Genomic DNA, 14,292 nt, shown 5'->3' on the forward strand with positions numbered 1-14,292 from the left:
CTATCAAAGAATTCTACAAAAAGTTTCAACATTAATGTATGTTTTCAACATTGATAACAATAAGTAATTTTTCTTGAGCAGTAGCTCAGCATATTAGCATGATTTCTGAAGGATCTTGTGACACCGAAGACTGAAGTAATGACTGCAAAAAAAAATCGGTTTTGTCAGCTTTTGCCATTTAAAATGTATTACAATAGAAAACAATTACTTTAAATTGTAATAATATTCAACAATATTACCGTTTTTAACTGTATTTGTGATCAAATAGATGCAGATAAATTAAAATAAATGTTGCTGTTTACTTTAATGTAAATCATGGGCTCCTCATATTTTATATGGAATTCCATTTACATTAATATTACTTTTATGTGTATTCATTTAGCAGACACTTTTATTCAAATGTCTTAAGGTGTGACATATCAAATACTCTTTCTTGGTCCAAAACATTTCATGTGAGAATACTGTTTCAAGAGCCATTTATGAACAGCACAACTTTAAATTCAAAATGCATTCTGGATACCAGTATTTTAATTAACTATGTATTAAAGTTGAATTATTGTTCAGCCAACTGAGATTTTCATATGGAGAAAAGGAAAATTCGGTACAATTACATCATTCTGTGAGTATTTGCTTAGATCTGATGTTTGTCGTCAGACTTGAGAATTTGCGACTTTGTTTCCAATACTTGCGACAATTTTCCAATTTTTTATTTTATCTCACAATTATCTTTTAATGTTTTTTTACTCTGAGCCAGTCTTTGTTTGCAGTCTATGCATTAAAACTGCAGAAATTCTTAATGGTCTTGCAGCCTTAGTTCTGTTTGTGTAAAGCACAAACAGAACTAAAAACTAAAAGTTAAAGAACTAAAGGTACTTGCACACTGAGTCCGAAATTGAGTCTTTTTTTTTTCGTATTCGTCATTCACCTTTCCTATCAAAATGCTTGCTACGGATGCAAAAACGCAAAAAAATTGAACCTGATCTGAATTTTTTTCTGACGGACGACAGTTTCGGAGGCAGTGTGTAAACGTGATTGACACAACGTGAACTCGTATTAATTTTTCAGCGTGTGAAAATTTTGGACGAAAATTTCAGACTCAGTGTGCAGTGGCCTTAAGAGTTCCGTCACTCCTAATCACCCTTCCTTTATAAAACACGCCAGCCTTTGAAACAATATCAAGCTGCACATAACATCTCATAAGACCTTTCAGAGGTCTTTGTCTCACCCCTGTGTTGAGGAAGTTTTTACAAGAGATAAAAAAAGCAGTTGAACTCTGACCTCTTGGTGTCTTAGCCACTTTACCAGAGCGGGCACATCCAGTCTCAGTAGGTGAGGTTCTCTCCCTCTTGCTATCAGTCTGGGTCTCTGTTGTGTTGCGTTTAACCTGCTATAGATAGGGCCACACTGAGGAGATTACAAATGAGACACTGTCTGACCAGTGCAGAGAAACATGGCCCATTAGCTCCCGCCGCCTGCTGTGCGGGAGGACGGACCAATGTTTCAAAATATGCTCAATTATCAATAGCTTTATAAATTAGTGAGCGAGGCTGAGTATCCATAATGGACCTCGGCGGTTTGATAAGTGGTTTCTGTGGGATGCCGTGCGCTGCAAGTCTGTCAACCTTGAGAAGCATGCGTACGTATTCTTTTGAGTTTATCGAAACACCCTCAGGCTTTTAAACCCAAGCAGTAACTAGTACTAGCAGATCGGCTGCTAGTACATGGCCTTTAGTTTGGTTGAGGAAAGCAATGCATCCCAGGAAAAATTCTCCTTGGGTTGACTGTGCATCAGTACTTTAGACATACGATATCTTCAGCGTTCGAAGGGTAATCCATTTAAAGCGCTGGCTGTTTTAATAAACAGGTCATAAGAACAATGGGATTGGGTAATGGGAGTGAATCGCTGTTGATAATCCCCAGACACTCCGTCACTCCTCCTTCGGCTTTTTAATTTTGTTGCATGGAGGAAAAAAAACACAGTGAAACCCCCTTGAGATGAGGAGCCTGTACATTTATTCATTATTGATCCCCCTTTTTCGCCACCCGTTCAACTAAAATGTGTTAACTTTACTATTATTTGCAAAGGGATCAAGCGTTCCCCACTCATCCAATGAAAGACGCCGGTTCGATAGGCCACGCATTGCTGCTTTACTTAAAGACGTGATATATTATTCACAACTCGCCAAGTTACACCAGAAGCATCAATGTGTAACGGAAGCATTATTTATATATGATATTGTCATGTGCTCTGTCAATGTGATGCTCCTCATTAATTATACAGCGCAGCGACTCCTTTGATTAGACGTGGGATCGGCTTTGTTTTTCATTTTTGATATTGGGCTCGTGAACATATGATAATGGAGTGTGACACGGGAGATTTTCCTCTGATGTTTGTCATTTGCCAAAGTTTGAGACGAACGCTTCGTCGCAGCATCATTAGTGCCGTCGCTCATCTGGAACATCAAACGGGGACAAAAGAGCCTTGTGATAATATGTGATCCTCCCACAATTACAAAAACACTGGTGATAATACAAAACTTTGTGAGTGTCAAATCTCTGATTTGATGCTCATTATGATCAGACAATGCAGTAACTCCAAATCCAAGTATGATTATTGTATAAATCTGACATTAAAATGCACAGGGCTTGGGGGGTCAGTAAATGTATATACTGTATATATATAAATTAAAACATTTAATTTAGCAAGGAAGCATTAAATTGATCAAGGTGACATTTACAAATAAGTACATTTATAATGTTAAAAAATCTATTTGAAATACCTGTTTTCAACATTAATAATAATAATAATAAAAAATGTTTATTGAGCACCAATTCAGCATATTAGAATGATTTCTGAAGGATCATGTGACACTGAAGACTGAAACAATGGCCATTTAAAATTCAGCTTTGCCAGCACAGAAATACATTATATTTTAATATATATCAAAATAGAGTACAGTTATTTTAAATTGAAATAATATTTCACACAGACTTTTTACACCGTATTTTCCTTAAGCGAGTGTATGTATAAAGTAGTATGAAAGCATAGCATGAAATCAAACATAAACAATAGAGATATTATTAAGCAGGTGCATGTATTTTTTTTTTATTAAAAATAAATTTAAATACATTTTATTTTAAATAAATAATTTATTTTAAATAATTATTAATATAGCCTAGATATTTTAATATAATATAATTTTCTTAATTTAATTTTTATTTTAATGATTATTTATTTATGCAGCTAAAGTCATAACTCTCACTCAGTATCCAACACAAGAACACTGTTACTGTCTCAGAAACTGTCCAAACTACATTTTTTTCATTTTTGAGTTATGACACATTTCTTATTGGCTTTACTTCTCTGGCTCAATTTTCCTCTCGGGCAAGATTTATGTTTGTGCAGGCATTCGGAGAAAACCAGAACTAACTAATCATAAGCTTGTGGTGTTTAAGAACACACATCAGAACGGCTGACCGCTAACCAAGGCGTTCCTCAGGTGAGCGGCCATCAGCAGATGTTCTTCATAAGTGTGCTGGGGAGCTTGATTACAAACTCTTTTATTAGGTTTGATCAGTGTGTGTGTGGAAGATTAGGGCCAGGGAGACCGGTCTTTACCCTCCAGTGATCTCTGGAATAATGAGGATATGTTACCATGGTGATTCTCAGAGAAGCCTCTGTCAGTGTGAAGAACCATTTAAAATCAGTTGCTTTGTTTTTCTTTCGCCATCACTGCCTTCCTGTTCCTAGTTTTTAAATGTACAAGAACTGTGTGGAAGTGTGGAAACAATGTGGAACAGACTCAGTACCTGTAATGAATGACACAAGTTACTGCAAGCTAGTTTTGTATGTTTTAATCTGTCGAGTGTTTCGTAATGCAGTTGTTGATAGAAGGAAAGAAACGGTAAAAAAAAGTACTGTATATGAGCGGAAAAAGCAATTGGTTGGATTTGAGTAGAATCTGTCCGTGACCATGAACCAAAGGCAGTACACCACAAAAACAGATGACTAGCTATAGTAGACATGCCTTTCAAAGCAGCATTAACCAGCTGAGACCTTGCCTGATCCTTTTCTGACTGGTTAAATAGCTATTAATGGAATGAGCTGTATGAGTTAATTATACACAATAACAGATTTGAATGATGCTGTATTCAAGTGATGAACTTCCAACATCGCTTAAAGAGGATCAACTAGCTAGATTTTTATGAGCTATTGTATGTAAATAAATAAATAAAAATATTAAATACTGTCTTTAAAAAAAAGTAAAGTGATATAATTTGACAATAGTTGAGAGCATGTAAAGCAAAGTGTGCCATTCTCAAAACTAATTACACAATAAACTCTTAATATAGGTCTAGACAACACACAATTAAGAGTAATTAATAACTTACAAAAATACTTTTGTAGAGCCAATTAGTTATCACGGTTAGTGAATGAGACCCGATATTCTGGGTTCAAATTAATATTGCTTCATATGTTACTAATATGTGCTTTAATGCAATTTAAAATGTTTTTTTAATTATTATTTTAATACATTATAAAATGTAATTTATTCCTTTACTCCTGATTTCAAGAAAATAATTGTTCAAGAAGCGTGTATATCACAGGAATAAATTACATTTTAAAATATATTCAGATAGAGTTATTTTAAATAGTAAAAATATAAAAAAAAAAAAAATTACTGCTTTTGCTGTATTTTGGATCAAATAAATGCAGGATTGGTGAGCAGAACAGAATTATTTAAAAACAAAAAATGTTATTGTTCAAAAACGTTGGAGTGGTAGTATACAGTATATACTGTGTGTGTGTGTGTGTGTGTGTGTATATATATATATATATTTCATGATTATTTTATGAATATAAAGTTGAAAAGAACTTCATTTATTTGAAATATAACTCTTTTACAACAATGTAAAAGACTTTACTGTTACTTTTGATCATTTTAATGCATCCTTTCTAAATAAAAGTATCAAAAAATCAGTCTGCTTGCTTTACAAGGTCAAATTAAAGTGTTTTTTATTGATTTGCACTTAACTTTTAATTTCAGAAAGGAACAGTAACTTTTCCAGCAAGTCTGTCATGTTTTGAAAGGCGACTCGGCAGTTCAATAACACTCTTTAAACGTTTTATCAGCATTAAACACACTTATACCATAGAATAAGGTTTCCATTTTATACCTGGCTCTTCTAGTTCAGTGTATACTGTGTGTGCAGGGCAGGTGTGTAGTATTTGTGTTGAAGCGCAGTAATTCATGTCAGCTCTGTGTACATTTTTATGTGTGTGTTTAAATGTGTGTATGTTGACAGATCAGCGGAGAGCTCCGGCATGTAAACTGATGTGTGGTTTGAGTTGCTGAATTAAGGAGATGCTGTGACGTGCATGTAACAGTGCTGATGTGTGATTAGCACAGAATGCATGGTGTGCAGACTCTTTTATTGGGAAAACGTTTTACTACAGCAGTTACAGAGCACCCTACTGAGGGCTCACTGCCGTCACAGCATGATACTGTCTCTGAGTGTTTGTGTATGTGGTTATGGGAAGGGGAAATGGAAGAATTTATTGAAAATGATTTTTTATTCTTTAAGAATGGACAAATAAATCTATCTTTTGCTCTCTGTCTCTCTCTCTCAGGTGGTCGAGTTGGTTCAGTTCAGTCTGATGCCAGCAGCAGTCCCACAGAGCATGGTCATATGGGTCAATCTCACCCCACGTACCCTGTTGGACCACAGGTGAGAACACACATCTTTTCCACTTAAACAATTTCATGAACATAAAATGGCAAAACATGAACATGAAATGGCCCATTTGAAATGTGACATATTTCTGAGTGAAAAATTAGTGTAGGGCTTGATTTTATCAAGTAGTAACTGATAGGATCATAAAAAGTGAGTGTTACATACTAGAATGGAACCAGACGGAGTGTAAGTTTACAAAATTTGGCTAGCATTAGAGTTACTCTCCAACACCGACCTGCCCGACTAACTAAAACTAGCATTGCTCCTTAATGTTTTTTTCAGTTGCGTAGCAGTAGCTCAGCTGTTATCAAAATAATAGCTAGTGTAGTTACAGTCTACTTTTTACAAAATCAGAAATCAGAAAGAACTTTATTGCCAAGTTTGTTTACACACACAATGAATTTTTCCTGGTAAAAGGAGTTTTAAGTGCAGAAAAAAGTACAGACGTAGTGCAGGCGTACATTAAAATTAAGGTAATAAAATGAAATATAACACTACTAATAAAGACAGCAGATATAGAAAAGATACAGAATAAACAATAACATTGAAATGGTATATGGCAATAAAAATATAGAGAAACAATATACAAGAAGACAGACAAAAGGTAGCATAAGTAGTGTGACAAAACATGAAATAAATGGGTCGACCGATATATATCACCAAAGCCAATATATTGGCTAATATTTGTCATTTTTTAAATTATCGCTCAACCCAATAAGTGTCAAAAGTTGGACTTCAATTTTGGCTGCACTGAACTTTTATTTTGACAGTACCGAGAATGCATTGCAGTGCCTGAGCACAGACACACAAGAGCTCCCATATTCTGTTTTCATTAGTTTACTGTCTTTGATTAATAAATTATTAGGCAGAACAGTTAAAGAAAGACAGTAAGCATTGAGCATTTGCCTTTCTAGTAATAGAAAGACAAATGGCAGATTTGTGAATCAGAATACAACTAATTCATTAAAAGGAATGATTTGTTCACAAATCAGACGTTAATCTTTTTCTGATGAACATGCCAAGTAGTGTTCAATAAATAACATCTGAACTTTTAGTTAGTTTCTCGTAGGCCTACATATCTACGGCTTCTAAAAACATGAAAATATATGGTGCATGAGTCAAAGACTGCTTTTATGTTGCTTTAGTGTCTTGAAAATACTTGAACATCTCATTCCCATTAATGAAAACTCTTAAGAAAAAACTGTATACAGAATAAAGTAAGTTCTACATGTTTGGAATGACATGACGGTGATTTGGGGTGAACTGTTCTTTTTCAAAAAGTAATAAAAGATCAATTTTGATGACTTTGCCATGACTTTAAGGAGCATACCATCCAACTCAACACCTAACCAATGCCCCAGTAAAACAAACACACACATACGTTTAGAAAATCAACTGTGGTCTTATTTTAAGGATGTGTAGAACAAACAAGCTCTTTCAAGAGATGGAGAATGATCATTGTCTGTTGCCATATTCAGCTCAACATGCTGCAGCGATGTCCAAGCCCTTGTCTTCTCATTCCCCTGAGCTCTGCCTTAATAGATGAACCCTGTCAGGACAGTCCCACAGAAACAAACACTTTTCAGCCACACTGCTCTCTCCCTGTGCCATGGCCGATTCCCTTGTTTCTGGATCAATATGTTTTGATGGATTCTCACTCTAGAGACGGATATTGTGTGCACTGCCATTACGGAACTGGATCAGTAAGAGGGCAGTTAGCCCTACATGGGTCCGATTCTTTCTTGTGCCTTTGGCTTCATTCGCGCACACTGTTATCAGTCTGATTACGAGTAATCTTTCAGCGTTTCCTCCACTGGGCCGCTTCCCCCGTTCTTCTTATTAGAAAGAGGAATGGGATTGGGGGGGGGGGTTAGGAAAAGAAAAGGGTAATTTAATCCCAAAAGCCAGATCAAGAAGGTATAGAGTGTTGCTTATTGGCCAAAGGGTCTTGGGGACACATATGCTCAGTATTGATTCTGTTAAAATTAGTTTTTTTTAATGATTTGTCTCTTTCAATCATGCCTTAGATGCTTGACTATTAACACGCTTGTCTTGTTGTGCAAAATTCATCAAACTGACTTGCTCTACCTCTGAAATGACTTCTTTTTGAGCCACATTTCATGATTCATTTTAACCCTGATGGATAAGATCAAGTCCCATTTTCTGAATTAAAACCTAGTTTAACTCAGAAATATCTCATAATACCATTTTAGGGGGCAGATTTACTAACAGCTAGCACCCGCGCAAACCATATTTTTGCGTTAAAATTGTACTGTCGGGAATGGGATATACTACAGACGCGCAATGAAGAATTAGCACTGAAAAGGCATGGACACAGTTATTTTTGTGCCTGACCTCATTGCATATGCATTTGTAAGAGTTTTCCTTTCAGACGCAAAATTTATGGGAGAGTATTCAAATGAATTTACTAACGTTTGCGCTCGTCAAATTGCTGGTATTTGCACCATTATTTAACGCCCAAAAAAGCATGTCTTAAACTATTTTGCACCTGTGTCATAAGGAGATCACCCACATGATAAGCATCAGCTCTGCTTATTTGCGACTATGCTAATTTGCACTGCTCTTGGTATATTGCGTTGGTTGATATGTAAATGAGATGTTGCACCTGTTTTCTTTAATTTGCGCGTTGTCAGTAAATCACCCGCAGAAATTTCCACGGCCATCGGCGCTGTTTTGGAATTGCGGTCTCGCTCTAATTTGTCCTGTTTAGTAAATCTGACCCTACATGCTTTTAAAATGGCCATTTTATCATTTTAAAAACTTGTAATTTAATAATTAAAAATAACTGCATTTCGCAGACTATTTTTCCAAGTTTTTCCATGGTATTGTTTGCAGTATCTTGAAGTACCATTTAAAATATGGTATATTAATACGCTGGGGTTCAGATCAGTTTGTCAGCTGCCTTGTCGCTTAGCGAGAGGGCTGATGGGAAAACGGTGTGAGCTATTAGTGAATCTAACATGAAAAAGAAAGAGAGAAGAACCGGTTTTCATGCCGAGTCAAGGAGTATATTGCCCTCCCATGATTCCTGACACAGACATTCTGCTGGACACAGCATAGTAGTTTGTACTCCCTGGCAAAAGCCTATGAAAATTATGTCAATTGAAGTTGTGTTTTATCACAGTTAGATCTAAATGTATGTTTTGTGGTATTCACATGACCTGCTTAAAATTAGGAAAATAATATAAAATTCTGAAACATTTTTTTTTTGTGAGCTAAAATGTAAACATGACTAATTTTATTACCGATTACTGAAAAATATAGAAACTGTAAAACTAAAACTAAAACTAAAATAAAATAAAATAAAAAATTAAAAGTTTTGGGGGGCTTGTTTTTTTACCAAGTTTCTAAATGACTGAAAAAGTCTGTTCTGCCAAAAATGAACAAACATGTCTTCATATTAAATGAAGAACTTTTAATACTCATGTTAACGTGCACCATTCCAAATAGACATGTCTGTATTTTATAAATTTTCTCTTAAGCTTTCAGTTATTCATCTGGTTTTAGTCATCTTCAGACTGATGGAGGCTCTTCAGCTCAGTTGTTTAGGTCAAGTGCCCTTTTAATAATTTCCTCAGTTCAGTGAGTGGAGTTCAGAATGGGCCATTAGGAGTTGGTTGATTTGTATGAAAATGCCAGTGCTACAGACAAATTTAATTTTTCTAAAGAATTCAAACAAAAGCACACTTAAAGTAGCTGCATTTTTAAGTGTACGATTGCCTACAGTCCTGAAATAAACGTAAAATGTCGGTCTTAGAGGTTGTTCTAAATATAATCCTTTATTTATAGATTGAAGAACTGTCTACATGTACCATAAATATGTCATCGTCCTATATTTGCTCATACATCGGTTTGTCAAAGTTATAACAAAGCCTGAATTAATACTTTTATTCAGAAAAAATGCAATAGATTGACAAAAGTGAGAGTAAAGACACTTATAATTGTCACGGGACGTAGTTGTAGCAATAGCGCATGACGAAGGAGTAAATGTAAATAGTCTTTAAAGGGGTGGTTCAGTGTTTTTTTTCTAGGCTTGATTGTGTTTATCAGGTGTGGTCTAACGTGTTAATGCTTCGTGCATTTATGACAAATATGCCACAATATCTTTGAAAACTGATGTATGTAAATGGACATTTAGGAACAGTGAGGTGGTATCCCAAAACATCCCAAGGGTATTTTGAGTGAGGAGTTGTTCAGCCATTTTAAAGTGTGTTTTGATCCTGGCAGGTGTGGTCTAACGTGTTAATGCTTCGTTTTTAAAAAAACGCACTATTTTTCACATAATTTACCTTTATTCCACACCGCTCTGTCCCTTCTCTGAGAAACGCGCTGATCAATTTCCTGCTTTTATGAAGCCCCTCCCTCAGAAATAGATGATGGGCTCTGATTGGTTAGCTAGCCCAGTGTGTTGTGATTGGCTAAACCGCCTCTACTGCGCATCTAAAAACGTCCCGCCCCTCACCTCAGCGGCATGTGCTCCGGTTGTATTGTAAACAAAGGCTTCCTTAATATCGCTTATCAGTTTGAGCCCGATTGAGAAGCAGAGGATGTTATTGAAGAGGATCGTGCAGAACCTGTGCAAGCACACCTTTTAATGGTAGGCCTATGTTTTTTGTTTGTTATTGTCTCATACTTTTAGATACGCTGGTATTTGTAAATGCTACTGCTTATGTTAGCTTTTAATATACACTCTTCAGGAACTAGAGGTGCACGTAACAAACGCTACCGTTTGTTACGTGCACCTAACAAGGCAGTAACAAACGCTACCGGCCCGCTTTGGTAGCGTTTGTTACTGCCTTGCTTCGCTCTCAGAGGGCTCTCTTTGAGGACTCCGCCTGTCTTTCTCCGAGGAGATTGATACGGAGGGCGTCAAAGAGCTCGCCAGTTGCACAAGCATCAGTTACACAAGCATATTATGCCTGATATTATAATGAGCAGCATTAACGGGGGGCGGATTGTGCTTTTCCCGCTGTTAAGCGCTCTGCTTTCGCCGGGCACGCTCCGAGGAGTGTGTCCGTGCCTGTGATCTTGCGATTGTGGTCCCGCTTCTGCTGAGGCATGGCGGCGACTGAGATCGCGGTGCTCGCACATGATCTGGTGGAGCGAGCGCTTCTCTCAGTTACCGCCCGGAAACGTAGTGGTACTAAGAGGTTCGCTACCTCTACGGAGGTCTCTAGAGCAGCTAGTATGGCCGTCCCCTACCGGTCTGCCGCTTCAGGGCACCGAGCTTGCTGCTCTAGGCGCACCAGAGGCCAGTATCGCGAGACTGGTTCCCTTAGGAGGTCACCTGGTGTGTAGGAGCCCCTGCCAAGTGTGCTTCATTGGGTCCTGCCCCAAGCAGGCTCTGGTCTAGTCTTCATAGCAGACGATGTGGGTCTGAGGGCCGTCGTTTTCAATAGGAGACTTCAGCTATGAGAGTCCTGATGCTGTGGCTCAGGACCTCGGAGGGCAGGCCCCTCTGGGGAAGAGAGGTTCACACCGCATTACACGGGAAGAGTGGTGTACACCGCATTACACGGTGCCCGTCTCTCCTCAGTGCCTCCAGGAGATCAGTCTGCCAACCCTGCCGGTGTTCCAGGGCGCAGCGGTCTCCGACCGCTTTCTCAGTTACCGCCCGGAAACGTAGCGGTGCTAAGAGGCTCGTGACCTCCACGAAGGTCTCTAGAGCAGCTAGTACGGCCATCCCCTGCTGGTCCGCCGCTTCAGGGCACCGAGCTAGCCGCTCTGGTTACACCAGAGGTCAGTCTCAAGAGACTGATTCCCTTAGTAGACTATTTGGCAGCGTGAAAACTACTGCCAAACGTGTCTCAGTGGGTCCTGTACACTGTAGTGAGAGGCCACAGAATCCAGTTCGGTTCTCCTCCACCTCAATTCAACGGGGCCTTTCCCACCCTGGTGGGCCCGAGCAGGCTCTGGTAATGGAACAGAAGTAGGCACTCTCTGAGGACAGAGGCCATCGAAGTGGTTCCTCCTCGCGCAGCAGAGTCCGGGTCCTACAGCCGGTACTTCACCGTTCCGAGGAAGGATGAAGGGTTGGGTCCTATTTTAGATCTGCGTCTTTTGAACCGCTCAGTCAGGGGAAAACAGGTCGTGTCTCAGACCAAGTCCAAGGACTGGTGTGTCACGATCGATCTAAAAGATGCACATATCTCCATCCTTCCTCATCATAGGAAGTTCCTGAGGTTTGCTTTTGGGGGCAAAAGCCTACCAATTCTCATTCTAATTAATTCCCACTTCAAAATAAAAGGACAGGAGACCTAATCCACATCAACTCACGTAATCCATTTAGTAAACATCAATCCAAGACAACTAAAGGACAGAAACTGAAGGCTTATAAAGACAGGCAAACAAAAGGAGCAAACGAGATGATTAACAAGGTGACATAGAAAACAGGTGAACAGAATGAACTAATCAGGGCAACTAAGGGAAACTAGGTCAAACAACAAAAGACAGGAGATCAGGAAAACAAACGTGACAATAATATTACATAAAATTTTTATTTCAAATAAATGCTTTTCTTTCGAACATTCTATTCATCAAAGAATTATAAAAAAAAACACGGTTTCCACAAGTATAATAATGATAATAATAATTATATATAAATAAATTAAATAAATTATATTTTAAAACGGGAATAAATTCTATTTTAAAACAGATTCAAATAGAAAGAAAATAGTTATTTTAAATTGTAACAATATTTAACAATCATTTTATATTATTTAATGTTATTAAATTTTACTGTATCTTTCAACCAAAAATGCATTCAGAGAAGCATATTTTGAAAACATTTTTAAAAAGTCATACTCACCCTAAACTTTTGAACCATACAGTATATTCCAACTACTTAAGAATATATCAACATATGGATTTCTTAACGGATTTATTTAAAAAGTAAAGATTTCAAGCATCATGTGGACACAGTGGCAAACCAGGCAGTGGCATTCACTTTGAGATTGAGATGAGATGCTGGCAGACAATCTTTGATTTTGTGCCTCAAGTAACCGACATCACACACACATTGAGTGGTTAATTGATTTTTTTTTTTGTTGCATTCTTTTAATGTCAGTGTTTAAAGTGAAAGAAATGACATCTTTCAGTATGTTCTATAAGAAGGGTTTTTGTCTTTTTTGACAAATTCCTTTTGTCTGTTTGTTTTTCCATGTAGATGGAGAAAGAATATTTAATAGTGTTATTTTATGCTGATTATCATTTGATTCAAAATATTTGTTATAAATGAAATGTTAAAGCAATGAGTAAAACCTTGTCTTATCATACAGAAATCAAATGCACCAGTGAACCACTTACAGTTTGATTGTTTTCTCTAGAAAAAAAATACTGCTTGAATAATTGCACTTTATATGTTTTATTGCCATTCTATTCCATGTAATTCCATGCATTTTTTTCTCTCCATTCATAAAATAGGAACAGTGCAGCATGCCAGAAATTATGAAACTGCTTCAACCAGGAATGTTTTATTCTGCGTAACATTAAAGGCCCCAAATTAAAATTCTGTTGTCGTTTACTCAACCTCATGTTGCTCTTTTCTATACAACTAAAGAGTCTGAGACACTGTTTCACACTATTGACAGTGTACAAATTCGTAATTGAAGAAACAATGCTTGAAAAATAAGACTTGGATGAGAAAGCCTTCAATTATAAAGTTGACTGTACAAAATTAAGCCAAAGAAGCAGCGATAAATGCTAATGGGGGTGATGATAACATAGCCTGTGTTTGTAAGTGAGAGAGAGTGAGAAATTGCTGGCTTGTTGGAAGGAGGAGCAGGCTGTGTGGTAGCTGTAAGCTGAATCACAGACAGGCTTTTTGTACAGTATATAGGTGTAAAACAGTGCTTGGGTGAGCTGAAAAGACAAATGCTCTGGTCTCCTGCAGGAAAAGCATTTGATTTGTCAGACCCAGCAGTGGGTTCTGCTAGCACACAGCACTTTTAGCTAATATTGTCCAATTCTCAACAGTAAGTGTTTTGGCATCAATGTTATTCTGTATTTTGTGTTAAATTTGGAGATTTTAAAGGAGATTTTCATATGCATTTCAAACTGGAAAATAAAAATTAATTATATACACTTACTACCGTTCAAAATCTTACATTTATATAGCGCTTTTCTGGGCACTCAAAGCGCTTTACATAGAAGGCGGGAATCTCCTCAACCACCACCAGTGTGTAGCATCCACCTGGATGAATAAATATTTTGAATAAATGCTGTTCTTTTTAACTTTTTATTCATCAAAAATCCTGAAAAAAGTGTCACAGTTTCCAAAAAAATATTTGGTAGCACAACTGTTGCCAACATTGATAATTCTAATAATAAATCAGCATATTAGAATGATTTCTGAAGGATCATGTGACACTTTATACTGGAGTAATGGCTGATGGAAATTCAGCTTTGCATCACAGAAATAAATTATATTTTAAAGGATATTAAAATAGAAACCATTATTTTATATTGTAATAACATTTTGCAAGATTACTGTTTTTTTCTGTATTTTTGATCAAATAAATGCAGCCTTGATGAGCA

General features: G+C 37.1%; 1 protein-coding gene across 1 annotated transcript in view; it reads left to right on the top strand.

Annotated features, from left to right (window-relative positions):
* The window catches only part of pou6f2 (POU class 6 homeobox 2), a 122,519-nt gene that overhangs the window by 28,637 nt on the left and 79,590 nt on the right, over nucleotides 1-14,292 (top strand). The window contains exon 4 of the mRNA XM_016563056.1: nucleotides 5,633-5,730. Coding sequence (XP_016418542.1) covers nucleotides 5,633-5,730 — 98 coding nt within the window. The remainder of the gene's footprint in view (nucleotides 1-5,632; nucleotides 5,731-14,292) is intronic.

This window comes from Sinocyclocheilus rhinocerous, unplaced genomic scaffold, assembly GCF_001515625.1.
Source record: "Sinocyclocheilus rhinocerous isolate Xijiao unplaced genomic scaffold, SAMN03320098_v1.1 scaffold1762, whole genome shotgun sequence".
NCBI classification, from domain to species: domain Eukaryota; kingdom Metazoa; phylum Chordata; class Actinopteri; order Cypriniformes; family Cyprinidae; genus Sinocyclocheilus; species Sinocyclocheilus rhinocerous.